The 24,978-nt window shown below is 40.1% G+C and overlaps 1 protein-coding gene across 3 annotated transcripts in view; it reads left to right on the top strand.

Moving 5' to 3' along the window:
* svep1 (sushi, von Willebrand factor type A, EGF and pentraxin domain containing 1) overlaps positions 1–24,978 on the top strand; it is a 128,074-nt gene that overhangs the window by 58,601 nt on the left and 44,495 nt on the right. For all 3 annotated transcript variants that reach the window (XM_061710550.1, XM_061710548.1, XM_061710549.1), the window contains 25 exons: positions 2,237–2,355; positions 2,473–2,602; positions 3,857–3,964; positions 13,268–13,399; positions 13,714–13,905; positions 14,017–14,138; positions 14,218–14,323; positions 14,412–14,615; positions 14,912–15,145; positions 15,306–15,467; positions 15,684–15,845; positions 16,279–16,440; positions 17,617–17,705; positions 19,016–19,112; positions 19,338–19,451; positions 19,759–19,872; positions 19,981–20,182; positions 20,388–20,545; positions 21,494–21,692; positions 21,784–21,959; positions 22,152–22,276; positions 22,423–22,552; positions 22,730–22,900; positions 24,508–24,681; positions 24,800–24,919. In XM_061710550.1, coding sequence (XP_061566534.1) covers positions 2,237–2,355; positions 2,473–2,602; positions 3,857–3,964; positions 13,268–13,399; positions 13,714–13,905; positions 14,017–14,138; positions 14,218–14,323; positions 14,412–14,615; positions 14,912–15,145; positions 15,306–15,467; positions 15,684–15,845; positions 16,279–16,440; positions 17,617–17,705; positions 19,016–19,112; positions 19,338–19,451; positions 19,759–19,872; positions 19,981–20,182; positions 20,388–20,545; positions 21,494–21,692; positions 21,784–21,959; positions 22,152–22,276; positions 22,423–22,552; positions 22,730–22,900; positions 24,508–24,681; positions 24,800–24,919 — 3,702 coding nt within the window. The remainder of the gene's footprint in view (positions 1–2,236; positions 2,356–2,472; positions 2,603–3,856; positions 3,965–13,267; positions 13,400–13,713; positions 13,906–14,016; positions 14,139–14,217; positions 14,324–14,411; positions 14,616–14,911; positions 15,146–15,305; positions 15,468–15,683; positions 15,846–16,278; positions 16,441–17,616; positions 17,706–19,015; positions 19,113–19,337; positions 19,452–19,758; positions 19,873–19,980; positions 20,183–20,387; positions 20,546–21,493; positions 21,693–21,783; positions 21,960–22,151; positions 22,277–22,422; positions 22,553–22,729; positions 22,901–24,507; positions 24,682–24,799; positions 24,920–24,978) is intronic.

Raw genomic sequence — 24,978 nt, 5'->3', positions numbered from 1 at the left:
TCATGCAAGGGTGGATGTGAGAAAGTTGAATTTATCATCTGTGGATGGTTTTTAATGGTTCAGCAGAGAGAGATCATAGCTTTATAGATTATAAGAATATCAAGCAACATTTCTGTCGAAGTTGAAAGGGTTCTCAAAGTTCCTGGCCTTCTTTATGTTTTACATCATGTCGATGACATACAGGGAAATAAGCTTCCCATGCTGAAAAGATAAATTAAGCCAATTGTTTTTGTGTGTGTGAGAGTGTTAAGCAGAGATGGATTCCTAAGAGGATGGGTCATCAGGTCCAGATGGGGAGCATGTTTCTTACACAACTCTACAGGCATGACTTCTGCTCATCAATGTGAGACTTGAGCTCTTTGAAGCTGAACCCATTTACTGCAGGCTTTAACTGAGTGGCGCTGACCAATGCTGCTTTAACTTGTGTGGAGAATGAGATGAAGGGGAAATTAGCATAATGCAGCAAGTACCCTTGCTTCGGTGTAAGTGAATAATGATCACATTGGGAATACAGAATATTCACTTTCTCACAGTTAGACTTCCGTTCTTGTCTTGTAGATATCATGGGTGTAAATATGTATATTGTAATACTTAATTGAGAAGATCCATGGTTCTATTCAACCTAACATAAAAACTCGAGCAAGATAATGTGGGTATGGAAATTATTAAATCAATGAATTAAAGGGGACCTATTATGAAAAACATGTTTTTTCTTGCTTTAACATATAAAGTGGTCTCCCCTCAGCCTGCCAACTTAGAGAAGGAGGAAAGCAGCCAAATTCTGCAGTGTCTGTACAGCCGCCCGGATGAGCCATCCAGTGTGATGTGGATCTACGACCCGTTCAGATTCTGCGCCCGTCGTTACGTAACGACGGGCGCGATATACATAGGTTGGCCTCCGATGCGTGAAACCACGCCCACAACTAACTCCGCCGGCCGGAGCTTCCGCCATTTTTTCGTAGGGGTGTATCACGTCATTCAGGCAGCCAATCAGCACAGTGCCTCATTATCATAGCCCCGCCCACTCAGAATCCTGCATAGATAATGAGGTTAGAGAATGGGAAGATAAAGACATGGCTCAGAGGCTGAATTTCTAATTTATTTAGCAAAAACAATCAAAAGCTTGTTTTTAAGACATTCAAGGCCTGTTTAAAACAGGTATTAGTTGCCATAATAGGTCCCCTTTAAGTATTGTTTTTTTTTTTTTTTTACTACCAACATGAAAAATACACATATAACAAGCACCTCCCAAATATACACACAGTATTAAGTAAGTATTAAGTATTGGTATTGATCATAAGCACTACACAGCAATACCAGCTCTTTCCTGATGGGCATGTCGTCCATCAGTAGTGCAGCATAAGGCTTTCAGATGCTCAAGGGGCTGAGTTGTAGTTGCAGGCCTCCCTTTCCAAAGAAAACCTAACACAACTCTCAACTTGTTATGCAAGATCTTCCTTGAACTGTTTCCCAACAATCAAATCAAAAGTAGACCAAAGAGTGGAAACAACTCAAAACCAGAAAATGAGCAAGCCGTTTCAAATCGTTTTTAGTGGTATGCTATTGAAGTTTGTTTTATGTTTGTTTTTACTAAAATGCTGTTTTTATTTTAATGCCACTCACTCTCTTTAAGTGGGTAGCGCATTTCAGTGCAGCATATTCCAAAAAACTTGAAAGGACGCAATTTGAACAGCCTTATAAGCAATCTTAGCGGTCATCAAAGTGAATAAGTCATATCAAGTAATGCCATTTATCTTGAATTAAAATAGTTTAAAGCTCAGAACCAAAAAAGACACTAATCACTAACTAAATGTTATTGTTAATTTTCCTCTATTAGACCTTGAAGCATCAGGTTAAGATCTAGTGGATCATTTTTTTACTCTTTTTTTTAACTTGTACTAATATGACACAACTATGTGTGTGTATGTACTGTGTATATATACCGGTATGTGTATGTGTATATATATATATATATATATATATATATATATATATATATCCATCTTTCATCGTTCCATTATCAATGTTGAATGTGTCATGATTAAACAGATCAAAAGTCACATGACATCACATTGCTGCTCACTGAGTGATGACAATCGGCTGAGGTCATTGTGTGCAGATTGAATAGGATCAACATCTACATCATTTGGATCTGTTGTAAATTCTAATTGAATTTGCTGAAATCTGATTAAATGTTTTTCTCTTCTTCTTCTTTTTTTTGTCCTTGTCCTATCAGATACTGAACCACCATGGCTCCAGTGCCCTGGAGACATCGTTGCAGAAACAAGCGAGCGACGCAGCACTGCTGTTGTCAGCTGGAACATCCCAGTGGCCACAGACAACTCTAAAGAACAGGTTTGAATCTTATGAAAATCAGCAAATAGTAATTCACAAGCTGTAAAAAGGTTACATACTTTTCACTCTTGCTTGGGAAACAACTTTCTTATATCTTACTCTCGCTCGCTCCTGCAGGTGGCCGTGCAAGTGAAACCAGTCTACAGTCCTCCTCAGCTCTTCCCGATGGGAAATGAAACCATCACATACATTGCGACTGACCGCTCCACGAACCAGGCCAACTGCTCCTTTACAGTCACTGTCATCGGTGAGCTCATCCTTTTGGAGACTGTATCAGAGCAAACAATAGATAATGTATGTTGCCCCTGGCATCTCTCCAATGGTGCATTTCAATAAGAGGGTGGGGAAGGTTTCCATAATTCTCTAAGGAAATTCTTGCACAGTTCGGCAGCTTTTACTTTTGTTTTGTTTCCTAATGAGAATTGATGTATTTTCTGGAATGAAATCAATCAAAATTTTTAAGTGACATGAATTTTTACCTACCACTAATCCAGGAGTAACAAAGTAAAATGTTCCATGTTTCATGTTCCAGATAGTATTATACTCTGAGAACAATAAGAACTATGCTGCATTACTGGTTTAGCACAGAAAATAAAAAGTGTAATACGGCCATCTGTGTTGCACTTACGTTCGGTACTTGTGCAGCACCTTTTAACAGTGCTTATAGTCTACAATAGGCTTTACAGTATGGTTTTCAATTGCAGAAAACCTCTTACCGTCATACCGTGTGTTTTTTCTCCATGTTGACACACTTATGAGCATATTTGGGGCAAAGTGGAGTTCATTGCCTTTCCAATGATATTTCAACACATTCTGCGGGGCAGAAAATGTGAACTCATTGTGAGTAAAAATGTTCAGATCTTTAGATCTGAAACATTTTCATAGATCTATCAATATAAAAATAGATGAAACTTCCCAAATTCAAATTCCTGGTGCGAAAGGAGTGAAACATTTACACATTCACTGTTAATGTAAATGATAAAGTTGCATGGCGCAGTCTCTCAGATGCAAAATAGCACGTTTATCTATCATTGTAGGCAAAGTTGTTTGTTTGTTTGTTCCTCCGGGTTGCGTGCAGGTACCACTGCTATCACAGAGTACAACTCTGCTTCAATTGAAATGCCCCTGCAGGTGCCAGAAAGAGTTGCTGCAAGGAGTAAAAAATGGGGGGTGTTCCGTGTCAACAGCTCAGTGATCACTGCTGTCAGGGGGGAAAACCTCAAGCATGGTAGCCATGAACATTTCCATGTGTTATTACGGCAGTGGAATGCTGTGGGTTTTTTTTTATTAGAGACATGTGTTTAACTGGTGACCTCTGATTTGGAAAAAGTCAGATCACAGTATAGGACACCAGCTGCATTTTTCTAATAAAGGTAGTATCGGTTAGTGCTGCCACTGAAGCAGTTGTGATTAATAAACATAATGTGGAGGTTTGCCTGAGGTTTTTTATGGTTTGATCATCAAGCAATACACTTGCCGTTTCTTTTTCCTCTATTTCTAGATACGGAGCCTCCAGTCATTGACAGGTGCAGGTCGCCGCCAACAGTCCAGACCACAAACACGGAGACGGCAGTCATTTGGGAAGTACCCCAGTTTTCCGACAACTCAGGTATGTCTGTCTGGTTGCCGTCTCTTGATGCTTTTTTCATTTGCAGCTCATTTTAACTCTATGTCCGCTGAAGATGGTGAAACTGAATAACTTTCACAAGGTGATTGGGCAAAAATAGAACATAAAGGGAACATGTTTGATTAAGGAAAAGGAGAAAGCCCGGACATTTGTGTTTATGTTTAACATAGATAGATAGATAGAAAGAATAGGACTTGTGGAAGACTTTGTTGCAGCGTCTGCTAATGTCTTTAATGCTATAACAGATGGAGGCAGTGGTTAGACACAGGTGTTATTGCAATGAAAACGTTTCTTTTGTGGGAATATGCTCCCATTCCATCCATATTTCCCACAGTCATTTGTATAATTACATGAACACACAGTACTTGACTCACACGTTTGAATATTTTTGACATTCTTGTCAAATCTTTTTTTTTTTGTTAATCACTGTGACTGTGTTACGCAGTAAAAGTAGACATTAATCAATATCCTGGTGAGGTAAGGCCATTCCTGAAAATTAAAAAAAAAATTGGGCTAGATATTGCATTTTTAGCTTTGCATACGCCATAAAACCTCAGTCCCAGCAACCACCTTGGAGACTCTGCACTGACCTGTAGCCAGATGTATATATGAATAAAACCAGGCCTACTATTTCCCCCAGACAAAAACACACACACACACAGATGTACTCACACAAAGAATTTGTGTACCCAAAGCATACTGTACTTCAGACCATGTGTTCACAGGTTTCATTTGACCAAGTCAAGCCCGATTTTTGAAGTGGACATGAAACTTGAGGCAAAGCAGAATTTACAGACCTAGTGATTCTTATTATTATTTAGACTGTTTTACTGTGTAAAATACATTTAGAGTTGAAAAGTGAACAACTGAATATGTAAAACCTTTTATTAGCCCTCTTCTTGCCTCATCGTTATACTGTGGCCTAAACAGTGTTTTTATGTGTAAATGATTATTTTAAATGTGCACTTTCATCCAAAAAGAAACAATATGCAATATGCTCTGCACATGCAAAGCTTCTCTATCTGACTAAAAGAATGTCTATGCACATCTCTGCCCTTGCACCTTCACACAGTTTGAGTAATAAATCTACATAGATTTTTGTTGCATCTGGCCCCTGAAGGCCAAAGATACTCCTTTTTTTCTAAACCTGCACTAAACTAAATCCGTCTTTGAGACAATGGAAATGCAATCATAGAAGCCCTCATGGGACATTTCTGTCCCATTTTTAAATTTCCAAACAACTGTGCTGTGATGTGTTTAAGAAATACAAAGAACACTATTTAAAAAAGATACCTGGAAAAAGAAGTATATAGCCAGCAAACTGCTATACCAGTAAAATAGTATAAAAGTCACCCTCCAGGAAAAGAGGAGTTTGGAAAAATGTACCTATGTGCTGAGAGCTGAAGGAAACATTTTCAGTCAGGATTTGGGAAATGTGAATGATTTACGTTAAGTTTTATCTGGATTAAATAACTACCGGTAAAGTGTTTAAATTGGATGGAAAAGCTGGTCTGTAACCATGCCTTAGTAACCAGTAGCAACCTTAATATTTGTTATACTGTCGCTGTACTAACCTCTAAATCTAAAAAACAACATAAGAATGTGAAGATATACAGTACAGGTTGTTTATTATAAAGGCAGAATTTTGATGTTGATGTAAGTAGTGAGGTAGTCGTGGCAATGCATAATAGTTAAGTGGATTACTAATGTTCATCTCTTAACTAAACAAAGCTCATTGTTGACTCAAAGACTGAAAGACAATCCAGGTCCTGTGGGTGAAAAAACGTTAATCTTTCCTCAGCTCCTGTGATTGACAGTTGGTTTCACCAGATGGGATCCCATGCGTTATGAATAAACATCTCCAGTTTGGTGTCATCTATCCAAAAGACATTTTTCCGCAAGTCTTGTTGTTTATACAGATGAAGCTTTTTAAAACTTTTTTAAAATACGCTGCCGTGAGTTTGTTTTAGAATGAAGAGGCTTGTAGCTCACGGCTCTTCATAAAAATTCATAGAACTTGATAACTTAATCCTTGTTTATGTATCTCTGTCTTGGCATCATGTGAATACTCATTTGTCAGTTTACCCCCCCCCCCCCCCCCCCCCCCCCTTCCACACACAAGTTAGCCAAAAGGTTAAAAAGGTACCGTTGGTAAGATGTTGAAATGTTGTGTCTCTGAGTAGCAAGGGGGGTTGTGTGTATCCATCAAAAAAATCAAGAACTATGCTAGGTGTAGATCTACTCCAGAGGAGCCAGAGATTAAAATTAAATGGCTGGAAATGAGCATAATACTTTAACTCCTCACTTTGTTTAGCAGTTTATTGCTGTTCTTAACTCCCAAATGAGTTAAGGGGATAAGTAGTGCATGGCTTCTTCCACAGACGTCTTCTGTTAGACTCTCTGATGTTGCATACGTCATGCATTGTAGTACGTCTAAAGGTCTAATAATTTAATTTGAAAAACCTGATTAGGACCTAGTGATTTGTGTATTGAGGGAGTGATCCCCTGCTTTATATTGTAACTGTGCCTCTTTAAAACTAGAGGTGGAACATGGTTTCATCCACTGCAATTTGCTGAAAATGTGCACAGATGTTTTCTTTTGAGCATTTTGAGAAATAACAAAGCTGTGTTGGGTACATGCTGTTGTTACAAGGATTTAATGATACTTAATCAGTTCATACCATTTAATGGAGGAGTGCTTGAAGGTCACTCTATCAGACTAAATAGAGTATATTTGGGTATATTTCCATGGTGCTCTAGCTCTACTCAAACAGCTGGGGTGGTGACAGACAACAAACCAGACTTCTGCAGGCTTGCAGCCCAAAATCTAGGCACATGTACTCACTCTGGATCCATAGACACCAAAAGAAAAAGAAAACAAATGCTTGAGTCCAGTATTTGCTTGTGCAAATTAACAAATTGGACCAGAATGGGCACCAAGCATACGGTTTCACTCACTAAAAACTTAAACCAATCATTCTCCACCTGTCTGAAGAGGTGCAACCCCATCAGGCCCACTCAAAAACACACACCCATACATGCACTGTAATAACAGGCTGCTGCGGCTGTTTCGAGTCCACACGACGTCAGCCCAGTCCTGCTTCAACGTCAGTGTTTTGTTTTTCCAGGTCCACACCCTGATGCCAGCTCTATATTTAGTCATGGCGTGCGCATACAAACACTCACGCTCAAACTAAATATAAGAGGAGACTCCAAGTGGGCCAGACGTGTGTCAGCCCTCTTGGAACGATGCTGCTACCGTTATAAAGAAGGAGGTGGATTGGAGTTGAATAAAAAGCTAAACACTCACTTTTCCCTACTTTTTTTTAATGCTGTCTGTGTCTCTCACACTTACAGATGTTCTCATTGTTCTTTGTTCACAATCTGTGTGTCAGCCCACAGACAAGATCCAACGCGTCACACACACCAACACACTGCTGTCATCTCAGTTGCCAGTTCTCTGTTTTTACTTTCTGATCATTATTTCTTTTCTCCAGTCCATCCAGACTGAATTAATATCTTTGTTGGGTAAAACTAAAACAATTATGTCAAAGAATGACTCATTTAGTCCTGAAAAATCAAAAAAGGCCAAAAGTGCCCTCTACAGGATCTCTAGAATAACGCTTTTCACTATAGATCATTTAGTTTTAAAGGTATAAGAGGAAAACTTTAATTGATACAAACATTTCATGGTTTGTGGATTTTATATGGCACCTGACAGATAATTTAACTGTTATCAGACACTCATGTCTAATGTTCAAACAAATATGCGCAAAAGAAAAATTGTAATATTTTACGCAATTTAAGGAAAATAATGAGTCATAACAATGTAGTGTTGAAGAATATTACAAAAACCAGTTCAGAAGTCCGCTCGTGGTATAGAGAGGTTTTAATCAGTTCAGCCGGCGGTCGACATGACCATCGCAGATCGAGTCTGTATTTGGTGTGTCGACACAAATTGCTTTGTCCAAAGGGTTTTTATACAAAAGTTACAGGAATAAACCAGCCCAGTAAGAGAGGTGGGACTTTTAGCTTTGGGACCACCCCAGTGATCAGGAAGTCCGTATATGTTCTTTGTCTCTGTGGGGGCTGGAAGTCTCGGCAGGGATGCAGAACGCCGGACCTTGCGTGACAATGTCCCGGCAGGGGTCCCCAGGAACTGGAACTCGCATGTCTATGAGCATAAGGGGGGGCTTGAGCAATCTGCAAGGCGTCGTTGTGTCCCTGCAGGGGGGCCAAATGGTCAAAATGCTTCATCAATTCACAATTTTTTTTTTTTTTTTTTTTTACAGTGGAGTACATCATTTTAGTAATAGTTTGAGTGATACATATGTTTGCAAGTAAACCTTAGACATGTGGTCGGAAACCAAATAACAACAAGCCAACAAAGCAAATTCAAAAATCAAGTAACCAACGTGTCCTAACTGTTCTTTAAACCAATGAAACAAACTACTTATGACAGGTGTATGTAACATTTTGGCAATATCTTTCAAGTGATGCGTTATTTCTTGGACTGTGGCATTGCGGGTATAAATGTACAACATTCAGTTTTAATGACAGCACAAGTTCCCCCTTGAGAAGCTAATAAATCCATCATCCCTAAAGCAGTCATTTCTTGTGAGAGCATAGGCATGTCTTTTGCAGTGGTGTTGGCTAATCTTCAACTGCATGGGATAAATATCTTATCTGTTCCAAAGCTGCCATGACTCCGTAATTTGGAACGAGGGCACCAAAAAATCTTGTCCATGGTGTTTGTGTGTGTGTGTACAATTCTCTTCTAACAATGTGAACGATTCTCATGGCTGGTACCGCATGGCCCAGACCACATATTCCAGACCAACCGTTTGGAAGATATTCACAAGCCTTCACGCCACAAATCCAGTAAACATCCTTTGGTAGAGGTATGGAACAGCGATTAACCATTGTAGCAAGGTAGCTATAATAGTGGATTTTGGCTGGTTTTAGGCTTAACAAGCGGTTCTTCAGAAGGAGAGCATGTGGAGTCACAGTTTGGCCTGTGCTGCTCCTTTGCTCCCCTGCTCCCCTGTTCCCCTGCTCCCCTGCTCCTCTGCAGAGGTCCCAGGTGCTGGAGCTCAGCTACTTCTGGGCAGGAAGAAGAAGGAATCGGCTGGTTTCCGCTGCATGGTCGAGGAGTTGTGTTCTTGCAGTGGGATGCGTGGAACCAGGTTAGACGCCCCTCACACTTGACGGCGGTGTTGGTGGTGAGCAGGACGTGTTGAGGTTTAGACCAGCGAGGTTTCAGGGCGTTTTTCCGTCGGAACTCCCTGACACAGACCCAGTTGCCGGGTTGGAGGTTATGGCACGGTTTGTGACTAGGAGGAGACTGGACAGCTTTTACTTGTCTGTGGATTGACTGGACAGCAAAAGTTTAGAGTACAACAGAATGATATCATGGATTCATCCATGGCATGGAAGTCCATCTTCTTCATATATACAGAACTGAATTGCTTGGTATGGTCATAGGTCTACCCATAATCCTTTCATGAAGCGTGAGTTTTGTGCTTCCTAATGGGTGTTAACAGGTGTCAACATTGTCCATTTAAGTCCAGTTTAAAATTCTCTGCACATACAAAAACATTTTCATACATGAACATTTTCATACAAGAATAATTTCATATCCCTCACATAATGTCTATTTGCAGAGCTTCAAAAAAAATCACGGTGGGGGGAAGTGTTGATAATGTTTGCAATATTTTTATAGGATGCAAATCTTGGAGCTTATCAGTCTTTCAACACTATCTGACACATTCCCCCTTTTTCTCATCTGTGATTGCCAACTGTGATCAACTATTCACGTGTACAAGGATGTGGGTGCAACAACGCGGCCGTCGTTGCTGACCCACAAATTATTTACATTTTTACAACCATGGGAATGCTACAATCCGTTTTTTCTTCACCTCAGTAGTCTTCTTGTAGGAGAGCTACATCATTAGGAGAAACCAGGTCGTTAGCGGGTATAGAAGGGCAAAGTTTTACATAGACAGGTAAGCCAAATTTGGCAGTTTCTTTTGCTGCATGGTCAGCTGAAGCATTGCCTAGTGAAAACAGGGTTGGACTGGGTGTGGGCTTCACATTTAACAAAGCAATAGATGAAGGTAGTTGACAGGCTTGTAACAGTTCACCAATCAATTAACCACATTTATCTCCGAGGATGAGATAAATGCTCGGTTCGCCCACAATATATAAAATCTATAAGATACAATATACACAACCAAAAGCATATCTGGAATCTGTATAGATTGTAACAGTTTTACCTTTTGATCAGTATATAGTTTCATCTACTTGGGTGGAGCTGGAGAGGGGGGCGCTTTCAACAATTAAGAATTATCACAAATTGTATAACCTGCGTATGGTATTCCATTTTTATAAGCAGAGCCGTCAGTGAGGAAAACAGGAAAGGTCAGGACGAGTGTTAAAGACAGAGGTGTCAAAAGTATTCACATTCATTACTCAGGTAGAAGTATAGATATTAGAGTTCAAAAATACTCCTGTAGAAGTTGAAGTATCAACTCAAAATGTATTTATTTTATTTTATTTATTTTTTTTTTTTCAAGTAAAAGTATAAAGTACTGGTTTCAAAAGTACTTAAAGTATAAAAGTAAAAGTAATATAAGTGGGGAAAAACCATTAAGGCTAAAAGCCATTGAAAATGAATGCATCTTAGTATAATGCAAATATATTAAAGAACCATATATGTGCATTATTGAGCATTAACATGTGTTTCAGAGAGCAGACACGTACAAACCAAATATGTTTATACTTCTCATCCAACCACAACCAAATCCACTCTATCCGGATGGCACAATTTAACTGGATAGTTTTTTTTTTTTTAAAAAGCCGAAATGAAATAGAGTAAGGCTGTTTTTAAAACGTAAGGAGTAAAAAGTAAAGATAATTGCGTGAAAATGTAAGGAGTAAAAGTAAAAACCGTCTGAAAAATAATTACTCCAGTGAAGCATACACAACCAAAAGTTCTACTTAAGTAAGGTAATGAGGTATTTGTACTTCGTTACTTGACACCTCTAGTTAGAGATTAGTTATACATGCATTGAGAGACGTTATAGTAGGCCACAGACAGATTTCCATGCACTTACATGATGAATTTTACCATAGGCAGGATAAGATTATGTAAATTGGGATGTTCTGATTTGGCTCACCCCAATGGGAGCCGATCATTGGCTGTTTCCTCTGCGCCTCCTCTCAGCGCTCAACCTGTGTAGGAAACACTTTTGAAAAAGACATAAGTATTTTCATACATTTCAGATTCTTTTTTTTGTTATCCAGGCCTACCCTTTGTGGAGGGCAATTAGCAAATATATATTTTGCATGTACCCTGGAGGGAATCCATCAATCTGATCTCGTGACAGACCACAATTCTCTTTTGCTGTCAAAATTGTTTTAGCATAAAGTTCCCTGGGATTATCAATTTTCCCTTTGAACTGTTAAGGCAATAAATACTGTGAAAAAAGGTCTGAGCTTGCTCTGGTGTGATTTTGGCAACAGCTGTGGGATTAAAAGGGAATTCTACAAGCATCAAGTACTTTGCGCATCAAGTACTTTACTTTTCAAATCATGTGGCAAAGTTAGTTTAACCGCTGTTTCCTCTAGCCATTTTGTTTATTAATTTAAAATCTCTTACCATTATTTGGCTCCAAATTTTGTAGGCAACAGATCTTGGATTTTTGTAAAATCCAGTCGTAATCAGAAGTGTCATCGTCATTTGATTCTTTAATCAGTTTCACCGGATAAAGGTTTTGATTTTATCATTTAACTGGTTCTCTAATTTCTTTTTCGTCTGCGTTGTGTTTTTAAATCCTTCTAGCCATCAGCTTTTTATTTTGATCAGTAAGCGAAGCTATTTGGGATTCTGCATTACGGCGTCTACTTTCATCCCTCCACAAATCTGAGGGAGTTTGAAGTGCTTTTTAGTTATTTTAACAATATTTAATACTAACTAAGTAACAAACAAAACTAACAAATAAAACTATCGGTACCGTGATTACCATACATGTATTTAAAGAACTGAAAAACTTCCCAAAAACTTTCCAACTATCAGTCTACCTGAGCATATAAATCATTCCTGTTGATGCAAAGAAGAGCGAGTCGATTCTTGCAGAAATGAAATATACTCCATTTTGGGAGAGCGTGTCATCCCCACGTCTATTTCTCACAAATATATCAGTGTTCCAACACTTACGGACCCCACGTCCTGCATATGCATAAGAATAGTCCCCCTGGACTATCTTTTTATTGGTACCAGACCAACCATGGCGCTCTTGGCCATTTCTCTCTTTAATGTTACCCGAGATATTAAACCTTTTTTTAGAAGAGCGAGTCAGATTCTTAAGGCAGGAGAAGCAGAACATTCTCACAACACAATCAAATTCAAGTGTTATGAAATTGTCAGCATTCCTAAAACATCTCTACAATAACCTTCCCAATAACACAAAATAATAATAAAAAATATAACCTTCACAACCACACAGCGGACTTACCTAAATTTAAGGATAACGTCAACTTTCTCTGGCACTCCAGTTCACAGACTTTCGACAACAGCCCAGAAACAATAATTTGGGATTTAAATGGATCCCTTACCTTTGAAAATTTAGATAGAGTCGCTGGTTGTGTCGTTGGTCTGGAAAAGGAGTTTCCGTCGAAGGTTTATTGTCAATCCGGCTCACAGCACCAAATTGTTGAAGAATATTACAAAAACCAGTTCAGAAGTCCGCTCGTGGTATAGAGAGGTTTTAATCAGTTCAGCCGGCGGTCGACATGACCATCGCAGATCGAGTCTGTATTTGGTGTGTCGACACAAATTGCTTTGTCCAAAGGGTTTTTATACAAAAGTTACAGGAATAAACCAGCCCAGTAAGAGAGGTGGGACTTTTAGCTTTGGGACCACCCCAGTGATCAGGAAGTCCGTATATGTTCTTTGTCTCTGTGGGGGCTGGAAGTCTCGGCAGGGATGCAGAACGCCGGACCTTGCGTGACAATGTCCCGGCAGGGGTCCCCAGGAACTGGAACTCGCATGTCTATGAGCATAAGGGGGGGCTTGAGCAATCTGCAAGGCGTCGTTGTGTCCCTGCAGGGGGGCCAAATGGTCAAAATGCTTCATCAGTTAACAGTTCTGAATTGTACTCTTTTTATAATTATGTTATTTTGCAGTCAGAATAAGGTAAATTATTATCAATACTTTGGTTGATTTCTGTGGTGAACACTTAGAATTAATCAGTCTTTCTTTTTCTTGATCTTTTTTCCTCTCAGGTGGTCGCTTCACAATAACCAGCAGCCACAGTCCAGACTCACTATTCCCAGTAGGACAAACTCTGATCCAGTACACAGCAACAGATGCAGCAGGAAATAGCCGCACATGCAACCTCACCGTAACTGTGCAAGGTACCATTTTAACACGTCGTGACTGAAAGACTTTATTTTCCTTTCACTCTTGATTTTTCTAAGTAAATAATGGTTCTCTGTGTTGACTCCATTCTGTGATTTAGCTGAATTTATTGATCTCTGGGGAGTAAAAAGATAGCCAACTTGGAAAAAAACCCATACATTTTCTGAAACATTTCGGGTCGTTATTTTGCTGTTACTCTGTTATGGGCAAAAATCAACAATGAGGCTCAACATCTCAACAGTGCGCACTTGCAGTATCACATGTCCATGGATTCACTATCTGGGAGTATACTGATTCTCTGTCTACTCAGGAACGACTTGTGACCGACCATATGTCCCAGTAAATGGAGAGTTCATCTGCTCTGAAGAAGAGGAGGGAGTTAACTGCACTCTTCACTGTAAGGAGGGCTATAGCTTCACTCAGGATGCCGTACACAGTTACTTCTGTGCCTACAATGGCGTGTGGGAGCCTCCCTACTCTCCAAACAGACCTGACTGCTCAGGTGAGCGCAGCACATTTTAACTGCTGTCATGTCACAAATGTATACTTTACAACTTTACAAAATACCAGCACACATGAAGTGAAATTACTCTTATTTTTTTTATTTCTGCAGTGAACCGAGTAGCAAACAATGGGTTTAAACCCTTTGAGATGCTATTCAAAGCGTCCCGGTGTGAAGATGTAGATTTGGTTAAGTCATTTACCGTGGATTTCAACACCAAACTGGAAGGGATGGTGAGGACCCGTGTACGCACAAACTGGCTGTGATTGGCTGTGAATCAAATACATACCACTGTTTTCTTCTTCTCCACAGCTCCCCAACATCTGCAGCAGCGATAATGTCACCTGTAAGCTCGAGATGATATCGCAGGGCCACTGTCTGGAGTACAATTATGACTATGACAATGGATTCTCAATCGGTAGGATGTGCATGCACTAATAACAAAACATACTTATTTTACATAAGTCGTCTTATTAGCTCAGTATTCTTTGCTTAATATTTTTCAGCTCCAGGGGGCTGGGGCAACAGCTGGGACCCTCAGGGCACCCAGGACTATGCCTACTTTGAGTCGGGCTTTGCCACAGGCACCCGACAGCTTCCCGGCAGGCAACGAGACAGCAGAATGCAACGTCTTCACCGCACAAAGAGGCACAGAAAGATCAGAGGTCCCACTAGAGACCAGAAAATCCAGATCTATTTCAACATCTCAGGTAGAATAAATGGGATTTTCTGAGTTCACACTATATGTAAATTGTGGGTTTTCACCTTGCAACTTGCCAGCCGCAAGATTTATGGAGACAGGAAGTGAAATCAAGTGAATTTCAACATGAAAAGAACCACATTTTTAAGCTCCTTGTAGAACATTGTATATTCTACATCAGCCTACGCTGGCAGACGCTGGCAAACCTACGTGTCTGGGTTTTTAGATGTTTTTCTCATGTAGCCATTATTTTTGTCATGATTCATCACTGTTGATCGGGCTTTTAAACTTTGGCCATTCTCCCAGCAAGCATCCCTCTGCCGCTGTCGAGGAATGACTCAATAGAAGTGGCCAATCAGAAGAGGCTCCTTCGGACCCTGGAGCAACTTACCAATCGCCTGAAACGAACGCTGGCGAAGCAGCCGCTGTCCAGTTTCCACGTCTCCTCACAGATGATCGTAGCTGATCCCAGATCACTGGAGAGCAAGAGGGCGTCTCTGTTCTGCCGTCCGGGCTCAGTGCTCAAAGGCAGAATGTGCGGTGAGTGGAGTGGAGGGTGAAATGAAAATACTCCTACCTAAATTATGCAATCTTCTTGTCTGAGATATCAGACTTACTCCCTTTTATAACAATATGAGTATTCAGTATAATGTTTAAGTGCTGAAGTTCCTAGAAATCACTTCTTTATGTGCTCTTGCAGTGCAATGTCCCGTGGGAACGTACTTTTCCCTGGAATATAATGAGTGTGAGAGCTGCTGGCTGGGTTCTTACCAGGACCGGGAAGGTCAGCTGGAGTGTAAGTCCTGTGCTGAAGGAACCTCCACAGCTTACCTGCACTCTCGCAGCATTGCTGAGTGTAAAGGTATGTTTCATGTAAATGTACTCAGTGTTTCATCTCTCCATTTTTATGATGATAAAAAGGGTTTTTTTTTTTTTCTCATCACTTAAGAATGAAATCTTTTCTTTTAGATGTTCATATGTAAAGGATTACTTAAACACTGTTTGTTGAAATAGAAAATAAAAAATGCTTCTTTAATGTGTCTCTTTCCTGATGATGTTTTGATCAATGCGTTTGCAGCCCAGTGTAAACCCGGTAGTCACTCTATGAATGGGCTGGAGATCTGTGAGTCATGCCCTCTGGGTCACTTCCAGACGGATTTTGGCGCCAGGGAGTGTCTGATCTGTCCTGACGACACATCCACAGTCACCAGAGGAGCGGTGGATGAGACAGAATGTGGAGGTGATACAGTTTGATAAACAAAATACAAAGCCTTAATGTTCTAGCAGCCTAAGTTTGACAAGCGTTCATTATACTTGAATTTTTCAGACTTCAATTGGACGACAAAATATATTTACATTCCCAGCTTGTGAACAAAAATATCTATTTCACTATTTAGCATTGATGTTCAGATGCAATAAAGTCTATCCTGGAAATGAGATGTTGATTCTCCTTTAGATGGGGATTTTTTTTTTTTCATAGAAGTTTTCCAGTTTATGAATAACAGCCGTCTCTAAAATGTGGACTTATAGTAACATGTTTTCCACCAGCATATGCTACCTTTTTAAAACACTTTTACTAGATCTTGCTATTATACTTTCTGCTTTATCATCTTCAGTCATTTTTATTGTCTCTTTTTCTACTTATCTCTTACACTCTGGTTTCTTTTGTACAGTTCCTTGCGCGTCAGGTCATTTCTCTCGGACCGGTCTGGTTCCCTGCTACCCTTGTCCGAGAGATTACTACCAACCTGAACATGGCCGTTCTTATTGCCTCTCTTGTCCCTTTTATGGAACCACCACGATTACTGGGGCCACCACCATACAGCACTGCTCCAGTAAGAGGACCTGGCCAAGCGGCTTTTTTTTTCTCTAAACACAATTTTGTTTTAAAAAGCCCTGATTTGATCACTTTTCTACTTAAAAAAAAAAAAAAAAGAAAAATACAAAAATGTTGCTTTAAGCTGGTTTAGCTAGTTTAAAAAAAAGAAAAAGTACAAAAAGTTCCACCCATCATTGCTTTTTATATTATTTAAATTAAAAACAACCGTTCTATTCTCAGTTTTAAGAACTCAAGAGCAGAAAAAACTTGATGCTCTGAAGCTGATGCAGCATGTTTGAACTTAACAGTGTTTATTTAGAGGATTTTTAGTGATGTTTTATTTTCTAAATTACATTTCATCTCTCCTCAGGGCTTCTGTGGCTTTGTAATAGGTTTGTGTTTACATAAAAATAGTTGAAACAACAAAATTGCACACTATAGACATTTTTTTTCCTGAAGGTTTAGTTTGGGGATTTGCGGATATTCCTGCATGTTTGTGTATGCAGATGGAAGAAGGCACAACCAAACCTCTGTAAATATGAGGAGTGCCAGGACATTTTTTGACAAATTTATTATAGAGTAAAATATTTAACTGTCACTCAAGTGAGGGGCTGTTGTTGCCAACTGCAGTACAGGACAGGATGATTGCCGTCGCTCCAGAGGATAAGAGAGACGCCTGGCCAGTTTATGAGTAGGGAAACATGAAACGGGTCAGGGCCAGCAGGATGTCAAGGGCTGAACTTCTTAAATAAAGTGATGTGGCTGATGGCCAAGATCATGTCAATGTATTGAATCCAGTTATTATCGCTGGATTGCTCAACCCAGTAATTCAGAATTATGGGAATGGGAGTAACTTGGTCCTGATCTACTTAATCTTTTTTTTTTCTTTTTTTGCAACATGAGAACAAAGTCAGTTTAATGTGACTTATTACTGACAGACCAGTGCTTAAGCCTTGAATGTCAAAGCTACTTTTCACTAATCGAGAAACTTTAAGCTGAGGGTGAGTTAAAAGGAAGGGACCTCTCCCTAATGTTTATTGCAAATAACGAGTGATGTTAATTAAATATAAAAGTACCCTGTCACAGTTATGAATAAAACAGACTTTTGTTCAGCTGGATCTCATTTACTGGCCTGTCTGAAAGCAAAGGGACATTGCTGACATTGTCTTCATTTTCTGGGTGGGGTTGTCAGGTTTTGGCTCCAGCTTTCTTCCAAAGGAGGAGAGTGTAACCGCCGCTCCAGAAGTAGAGGTCGTTGAGGATTACCAGGCCAGCAGTCAGGTTGGTCTTTGTCTTTTTTCAAAAAGCTTTTATGCTTAGGGTCATTAACTTTGTTTCATTTGTAATCCATTTCTGCATTTAGGCCTCGAACACTGTACCAAAAATAGGGTGGGGAGGTTTCATTTATGGTTAGTTAGTTAAAAATAGTTAAAAATGATCATATTCACAAAACCTCACTTAAAACTTTACATTGTTAAAAAATAAGCCTTATATTAGAGGCAGCATCAACATCCTTGAGCTCTAAGGTGTCTGGTCACATGGTGGAAAAAACATACAGGCAAATCAGTAATCAAGGTCTTATTTTTGAAAGTTGTCTCAGACCAGAGACGGAAAAACGACCATCCAAACTGTTATCAGAAACAGTTCAAAAGCCAGGGTCTGTGATACGGGACTGCATCACTGCCCTTGGCTAAGATAATTTAGTCTTCTGTGATGACAGACTAAATGAATGCATGTAGATATGCTGCATCCAAGACAACATATGTTGTAGGGATGTCAAAGTATTTTTCAACAAACAATGAAAAACCACATTTGGCATATATTAGAGCCAAATGTGGCTTGTCAGAAGAAGAAAGAATTTAACACAAAAACATATGAAAATGACCTTGAATTAGTTTTTGAATTGAAGTTTTTGAAGTGTTTGCAGGGAGAATGGACCAAATGACACCCAAAATTGGAATGGATCCATATTAACAAATTAAAATAAGTTTGTGAGGCAAAATGTATAAAATAGATTTGGCTTTTTACAGTAAGAATATATAAATGAAAAATGTGTGGAGAAAATACTTTTATAGATTTTATAGATTGAGAATCTGCACGTCTTAATCTGAGACCCTGGTCCTCAGCCAGAAGTGGGTGGAGTGCCCTCTCTCCAGGTCGGGGATCAGATCCTGCCCCAAGTGGTGGGGCTGTAGTATCTTGGGGTCTTTGAAATGGGTTTTCCACCGCAGGGAGTCTGGGCTGTCCTTTAGAGATAGGGTGAGAAGCTCGGTCATCCGGGAGTGGCTCAGAGTAGAACCGCTTCTCCTCCGCATTAAGAGGAGACAGATGAGGTGGCTCAGACATCTAGTGAGGGTGCTTACTTGACCCTTCCCTGGTGAGGTTTTCTGGTATGTCCCAATGAGAGGAGATCCCTGGGAAAACCCAGGACTCGCTGAGGCGTCTATGTCTCTCGGCTAGCCAGGGAATGCCTTGGGATACCCCCAGATGAGCTGGATGAAGTGTCCGGGGAGTTGGGTGTCTGGGTTTCCCCCCTAAGGCTGCTGTTTCCGTCACCCAAGGCTGTATTCACTGATTTGCTGTTTGTACAGGTTTTCCATGAGTGCTTCCTGAATCCATGTCAGAATAAAGGAACGTGTGAGGAGGTTGGGGCAGGTTATGTCTGCACTTGCACACCTGGGTTCACAGGTAAGACTAGTCATCTAAATTATCATCTTCAAAAACTGCATTAAAGAAGTTGAATATTTGTGCTCTTAATAGTTGAGATGCTAACAATAAGACCACTGTAACTCTTTTCTATGTTTGTTGACATTTGTGATTTGTAGCATTCAATTTAACCGCTCCATAATCTCATATAATTTTGATTTGGTGAGTGTTAGAGCCAACCTTTGATGTTTTATATTTCTCCCTCAGGTGCCAAGTGTGAGATTGATATAAATGAGTGTGATTCGGCTCCATGCCAGAATGGAGGTCTGTGCAGGGATGGAATAGGAGACTTTGATTGCGAGTGCAAACCTGGATTTTTAGGTAATTCAGCTGTGAGGAACTAAAGCTGTCATTGATTTGATTTGATTCATTTTACTGATAATTTCAGGGTTAATATGGGTTTTAGAGAATTGATTTACTCATCATACATTATAATTAGCCTTAAACCACAGAAATATTTGACGCTACTTGAACCAGACTTGCTTCATTGCCTCCATCAGCATATGTCATGTGGTGCCAGCCAGGTGAAACCAATTACAGTATGTTCATGTGGAAAAAAACTAAAGATACTGACAATGGGAATTCTCATAAAAAAAGGGGTAAACAATGTTTTTCTGTTTTCACTCAGGCTCTCTGTGTGAGGCAGAGGTAAATGAGTGCACCTCCTCCCCCTGTCTGAATGAAGGGATGTGCGTGGATGAAGTGAACAAGTTCACCTGCAGTTGTGCCGCTGGCTTTACAGGTTAGACTGCAGGACTAACGTGGGCCACTGATCCCCAGACAGTTAGTGCAGCCGTTAGGTCAATTAATCAGGGTAATTATGTCTGACCTCTTTCTTGCATTTCTGCAGGATCTCGTTGTGAACTGGAAATTGACGAGTGCCTGTCAAACCCGTGTTTGAACGGAGGTGTGTGTGAAGACTTGATGGGTGGTTACAGCTGTAACTGTGCTCCTGGATTCTCAGGCGATCGCTGTGAGATCAACGTTGATGAATGCTACAGCACCCCTTGTTTCAATGGAGCCTCATGTCTGGATGGTGTGGATAGTTTCAGGTAAAAAAAAAAAGGAAAGGAACTAAGCATTTGACACAATTGTTTATGTCATTCAAACCCAAATCAGAAGGTGATGTTCCTTTTCAGCAGAAAGATAAGAAACAGCTTCAATATAGCACAGAAATCAATGTTCCTACGTTGTAAACTGAATATATAGAGATTTGTGAGTCCCAACTGAAAAATCCTTGTCTTCCTTTGGGTCCAGGTGTCAGTGTGTGAACGGCTACCGCGGTTGGCTGTGTGAGGTAGATGTGAACGAATGCGATCCTAACCCCTGTGTGAACGGGGCCAGCTGCATGGACGGTCTCGGCTCCTACGTCTGCCGCTGCCTCCCTGGGTTCAACGGAACCAGGTGTGAGACAGGTACTACTGTATGAGACACATCACCGTGGAAATTCTAGAAAAGGAGCACAGAAAATAGTTATACTGCTTTATAAGGACATAACATTTAACATAACTGATCTAATGAGCCATTCACAGTTTCACTGAAATTATGTAGAACTTTAACTTTATTTAAAAAAACATTGAAAAGAAGGATGATTTCCTTATATTAAATTAATGAGTGGCTTGATGTTGATTTGGGTATTTATTTATTTAATTGGTGATTTGCTTTGATTTTTTAAGGATGAAGGTAACATGTAGACTGCACCTTTATTTTAAAAATCTTTTATTTTTTGAGGAATGTTTGTTATCCCTACAGAGGCAATTTGTTTTACGGGCAGTCTTTCTCTTACTTTTTGCTTTTATTTTATTAATTTAATTAATCTTTTTGAGGGTAGACAAATAATAAGCTTTGCTTCAGCCTACCCCTTTTTTGGTCTAGATGTTATTTGTTTATTTGTATACTGGAAACTTTTTTGTTATGTTTTCTTTGAACAATTGAACGTTTTCTTGTTGTCAGTTTTATTCTTGGTTTTTTATTTATTTTTTTGTGTGTCATGAGCGAAAATAAACTAAACTAAACTAAACTAATCCACCCATCAGTTATAAGGCTCCGTTTCTAGCTATTGGACTGCAGCATGGCCATTCGTTTATTTTTTTATTCACTTTTTGTTTTATTTTTTGTGTCTTATTCTTATTAGATGTATCAGTTACTGGATAAAGATATGAGGCTTTTATAATTGATATCAACACTGCATTAAGATAGAAGTTGTGACATTTTCGCAGAAGAAGAAGCAGAAAAAATCTTAACCTAAAAACAATATATTTCATCCCGTATTTTAAGCAAGTGACACACAGAAGTTGAGCTTTGTGGTTCATAACTCTTCTCTTCACTATGGTGTTAAATAATTTTTTGGTGCATCCTTTCAGAGATGTCCTCTGCGTTCAACCTTGACTTTGAAGTCTCTGGTATCCACGACTACGTGATGATGGACGCATTGATGCCGGCGCTGACAGAAATCACCTGCACCTTCTGGATGAGGTCGTCAGACACCACTAACTATGGAACACCTGTCTCGTACGCTGTAGAGGCCAGCGACAACGCTTTCCTTCTGATAGACTACAACGGGTCAGTGATGCAGCACCAGTCTATACGCTCACTGTATGATTTAGTTTTTTTTTCCTGCCCTCTGGATTCTAAGTTATTTCAATGCCTGCAGGTGGGTGCTGTACGTGAATGGTAAGGAGCGGATCACAAACTGTCCTGCAGTGAATACAGGGCAGTGGTACCACATTGGTGTATCATGGAGGAGCTGGGATGGCGACTGGAGAATCTACATTAACGGAAAGCCCTCAGACGGAGGCAAAGGCCTGTCAGTCGGCACTACTATCCCAGGTGTAGTGCTATCCTCAGCCTAGTCACCCTTTCTGTCAAGAGCAATCTTTATTTGAACACTGAAATATTTTTTCTACCAGCAATTATCATTATAATAGATTGAGTAAAAGACTGTTTTTAAATATTTTACTGTAGACGGGTGCAGTTTCTCAATGAGGAGTGGTTAACCTCAGTGGTCCCTTTGTTCTGTAGCTGGAGGAGCACTCGTATTAGGCCAGGACCAGGATCAGAGGGGTGAAGGCTTCAGCCATGTTGAATCATTTGTTGGCTCCATCAGCCAACTCAACATCTGGGACCGCGTTCTCACGCCGCAGCAGGTAAACAAGCATTTATTTCTTGTATTTGCTTGAGAGGATTTGATCAGATGTCTTTAAGACTTTTAACTGTGATCTCATTTTTTTTTTTTTTTTAATTTAAAAAATATATATCCAACTCATCCGCACTGTCTCCAATCATGCTGTAGATTAAGGTGTTGGCCAGCAGCTGCCCAGCCTCTCACGTGACTCACAGAGGAAACGTCTTCGCATGGCCTGATTTTCTTAGCGGGGTGGTGGGCCGAGTCAAAGTAAACTCAAACAGTATTTTCTGTGCTGGTAAGAGAGCTTCACATATTTAAAAGCATTCTGTAAATGTACTTTATGAAATAATTGTACTGCAAGCAGCCAGTAGTGTTGTGATTTTCATCCATGTACAATGACAGTGCAGCTCTTTAAGCATGCTGTTGTGCCTAAGTCACAGTGTTTCTGACTTCACCGTCACTGTTTCTCCAGACTGTCCCAAGCTGGAGGACGCTATGCCTCACCTGCATGTCTCTACCGTGGAGGTGAGCCCCGGTGCACAAGTGCAGATGTCCTGTGATCCTGGTTTCTACCTGGTGGGGGAGCCAGTGCTGCAGTGCCAAAACAAAGGCGAATGGAGCCACCCCTTACCCAGCTGTGAACGTAAGACCCAGACTTGAGCTGCTCTGATTTCCACCACCACGAGCCTGGGGCTGTAACACAGAAAACAGACAACTACTTCTTCTTTAACTGTAATTACTGCCGTCATGTTAGAGCCTGACTTTAGAGCAAACGCCATCGCACACTCTCAGTTCACAACTATTTTTCCATCCCGATTCCAGACAGGAAAGGTTTGTCACACAAGCATTTGTACCTTCACAAAATCTTTAATAATCCTTAAATCTTTTAGGGGAAAACAGACTCCTTTCCTAACTCACTTGTCACTTGTCAGCTGACATGTTAAATCCCTGTGGCTGCTCTGTAACTGCTCAAACACAACCAGCAAAGTAGCGGCAGGCCGAGCATTCATTAAGAGGCTTGTGCCAGACGTGACCATGTGTTTTGATTTGATGACAAAATCCCTGCTACCCCAGGCCATCGAGCTGCAGTTGGCTGAGCAGCTACAACCAGAGTGGGAGAGGTCGGGTTACGTGGGGCTTTCCTTTTGTGGTGAAACTGATATTTTTGTTAAGTATCTTATAAAGCAAAAGTAACTGTGCTCACATTCAGAGCAATGTATTTAACTTTCAATGTCTGACACATATTTAATAAAAAATAGTTTGTACAAACCTATTTAGCTTTTCAAAATGAGAATATATAGTTCAACAGAAACCAAAAATGTCTATACCTGAAATCATATTCAAATTAAGCTTGTTAAGTTGTTTTTGCAGGTTCATCTATGTTGTTAGTTTGGCATTATACTACATTTTCTTCTAGAAATGTAGTATTCTGAACTAAGAGCATGAAAAGAGGCTTACTTAGGAATTTGCCAGGCATAGATGTTATCTTGAAACTGTTGAAACTGATTTGTCATGAGGATGTTGTACTTTATGTCATATAGAAACTGACTGTTGGCTGATACACTGTTGACTTCTCACAGCTATGTCACTGCTATAATTGAATTAAGTGCTGGAGAAGAGACATTTGTGTCTTGACCACTGTGGTTCACGGATTCTCTCGCAAATCATGACGTGATTTTAAAAGTGGAAATTAGTTGTAATAAGATGAAAAGAAACTCATTTTATGTTCTTCCTATAAATTATCTTGCGATGTTATGAGAGCAAGTTTATTTTCTCAAGATAAATAAGATATGACTCCAGTGCAGATGAGTTCATTTGCCAGAATATTCTCATGAGAAAATCAGTTTTTTGTGTGTAGATTTCCTAACCATATATAATATATGTTTTAGTAAGATGAGATAGGACACCTCAGAAAAGTCCTGGGGTGATGAAGACGGGCGAGAGGGACCTGAAGAATGTAGTAGGCAAGGGAGAAAGTCTCTTACGGTCATGTGCAGTTAAATAAACCATAACACTGTATAATATACTGTATCATCTAAAGTAGTATTTGATCTTTTATAGAACTAATAAGGACCATATGATTTGTTGCACTGAAAGAGGGTGAACTTAAACTATTGTTCAAATGCAGTGTTTTTATCAGATCGTATCTTCTTCCAGGTGGATTTGTCTTTGATCATTTAAGCATGTTTACGGGTATATTTCCAAATGAATGGACCAATTACATGTCACATTGTCTTGTATGTGTTACAGGAGTGTCCTGTGGATCTCCTCATCCTCTGGAGAACGGCTTGTTTCAGGGGACGAACTTCCAAGCTGCCAGCTCGGTGGTCTATCAGTGTAATGCTGGTTTTTACCTGCTCGGAGATGCCAAAGTGCACTGTAGCAACAGTGGCAAGTGGGGAGGGCATGCACCTGCTTGTCTAGGTACGAAGAGAAGAAGTGTTATCATGCATGTAAACGTAATATCCCGGGTGGAGGTTGTAAAATGTCAAAAGTTCTTTCTCGTTTTTTTAATTCTGCGTGTCCATGTGGTTGTTTTCAGATGTGGATGAGTGTGCGCTGGGATCAGACTGTGATGTCCACGCCAGCTGTCTGAATACCGACGGCTCCTACACCTGCACCTGCATTCACCCCTACACAGGAGATGGCAAAAACTGCACCGGTAACAGCACTATGTGGTATTTTTAATACATTTTAGAAAACAGATAACAGTGGATGATG

Source organism: Cololabis saira, chromosome 20, assembly GCF_033807715.1.
Source record: "Cololabis saira isolate AMF1-May2022 chromosome 20, fColSai1.1, whole genome shotgun sequence".
NCBI lineage: Eukaryota > Metazoa > Chordata > Actinopteri > Beloniformes > Belonidae > Cololabis > Cololabis saira.
This window is presented reverse-complemented; position numbering and strand designations above follow the sequence as displayed.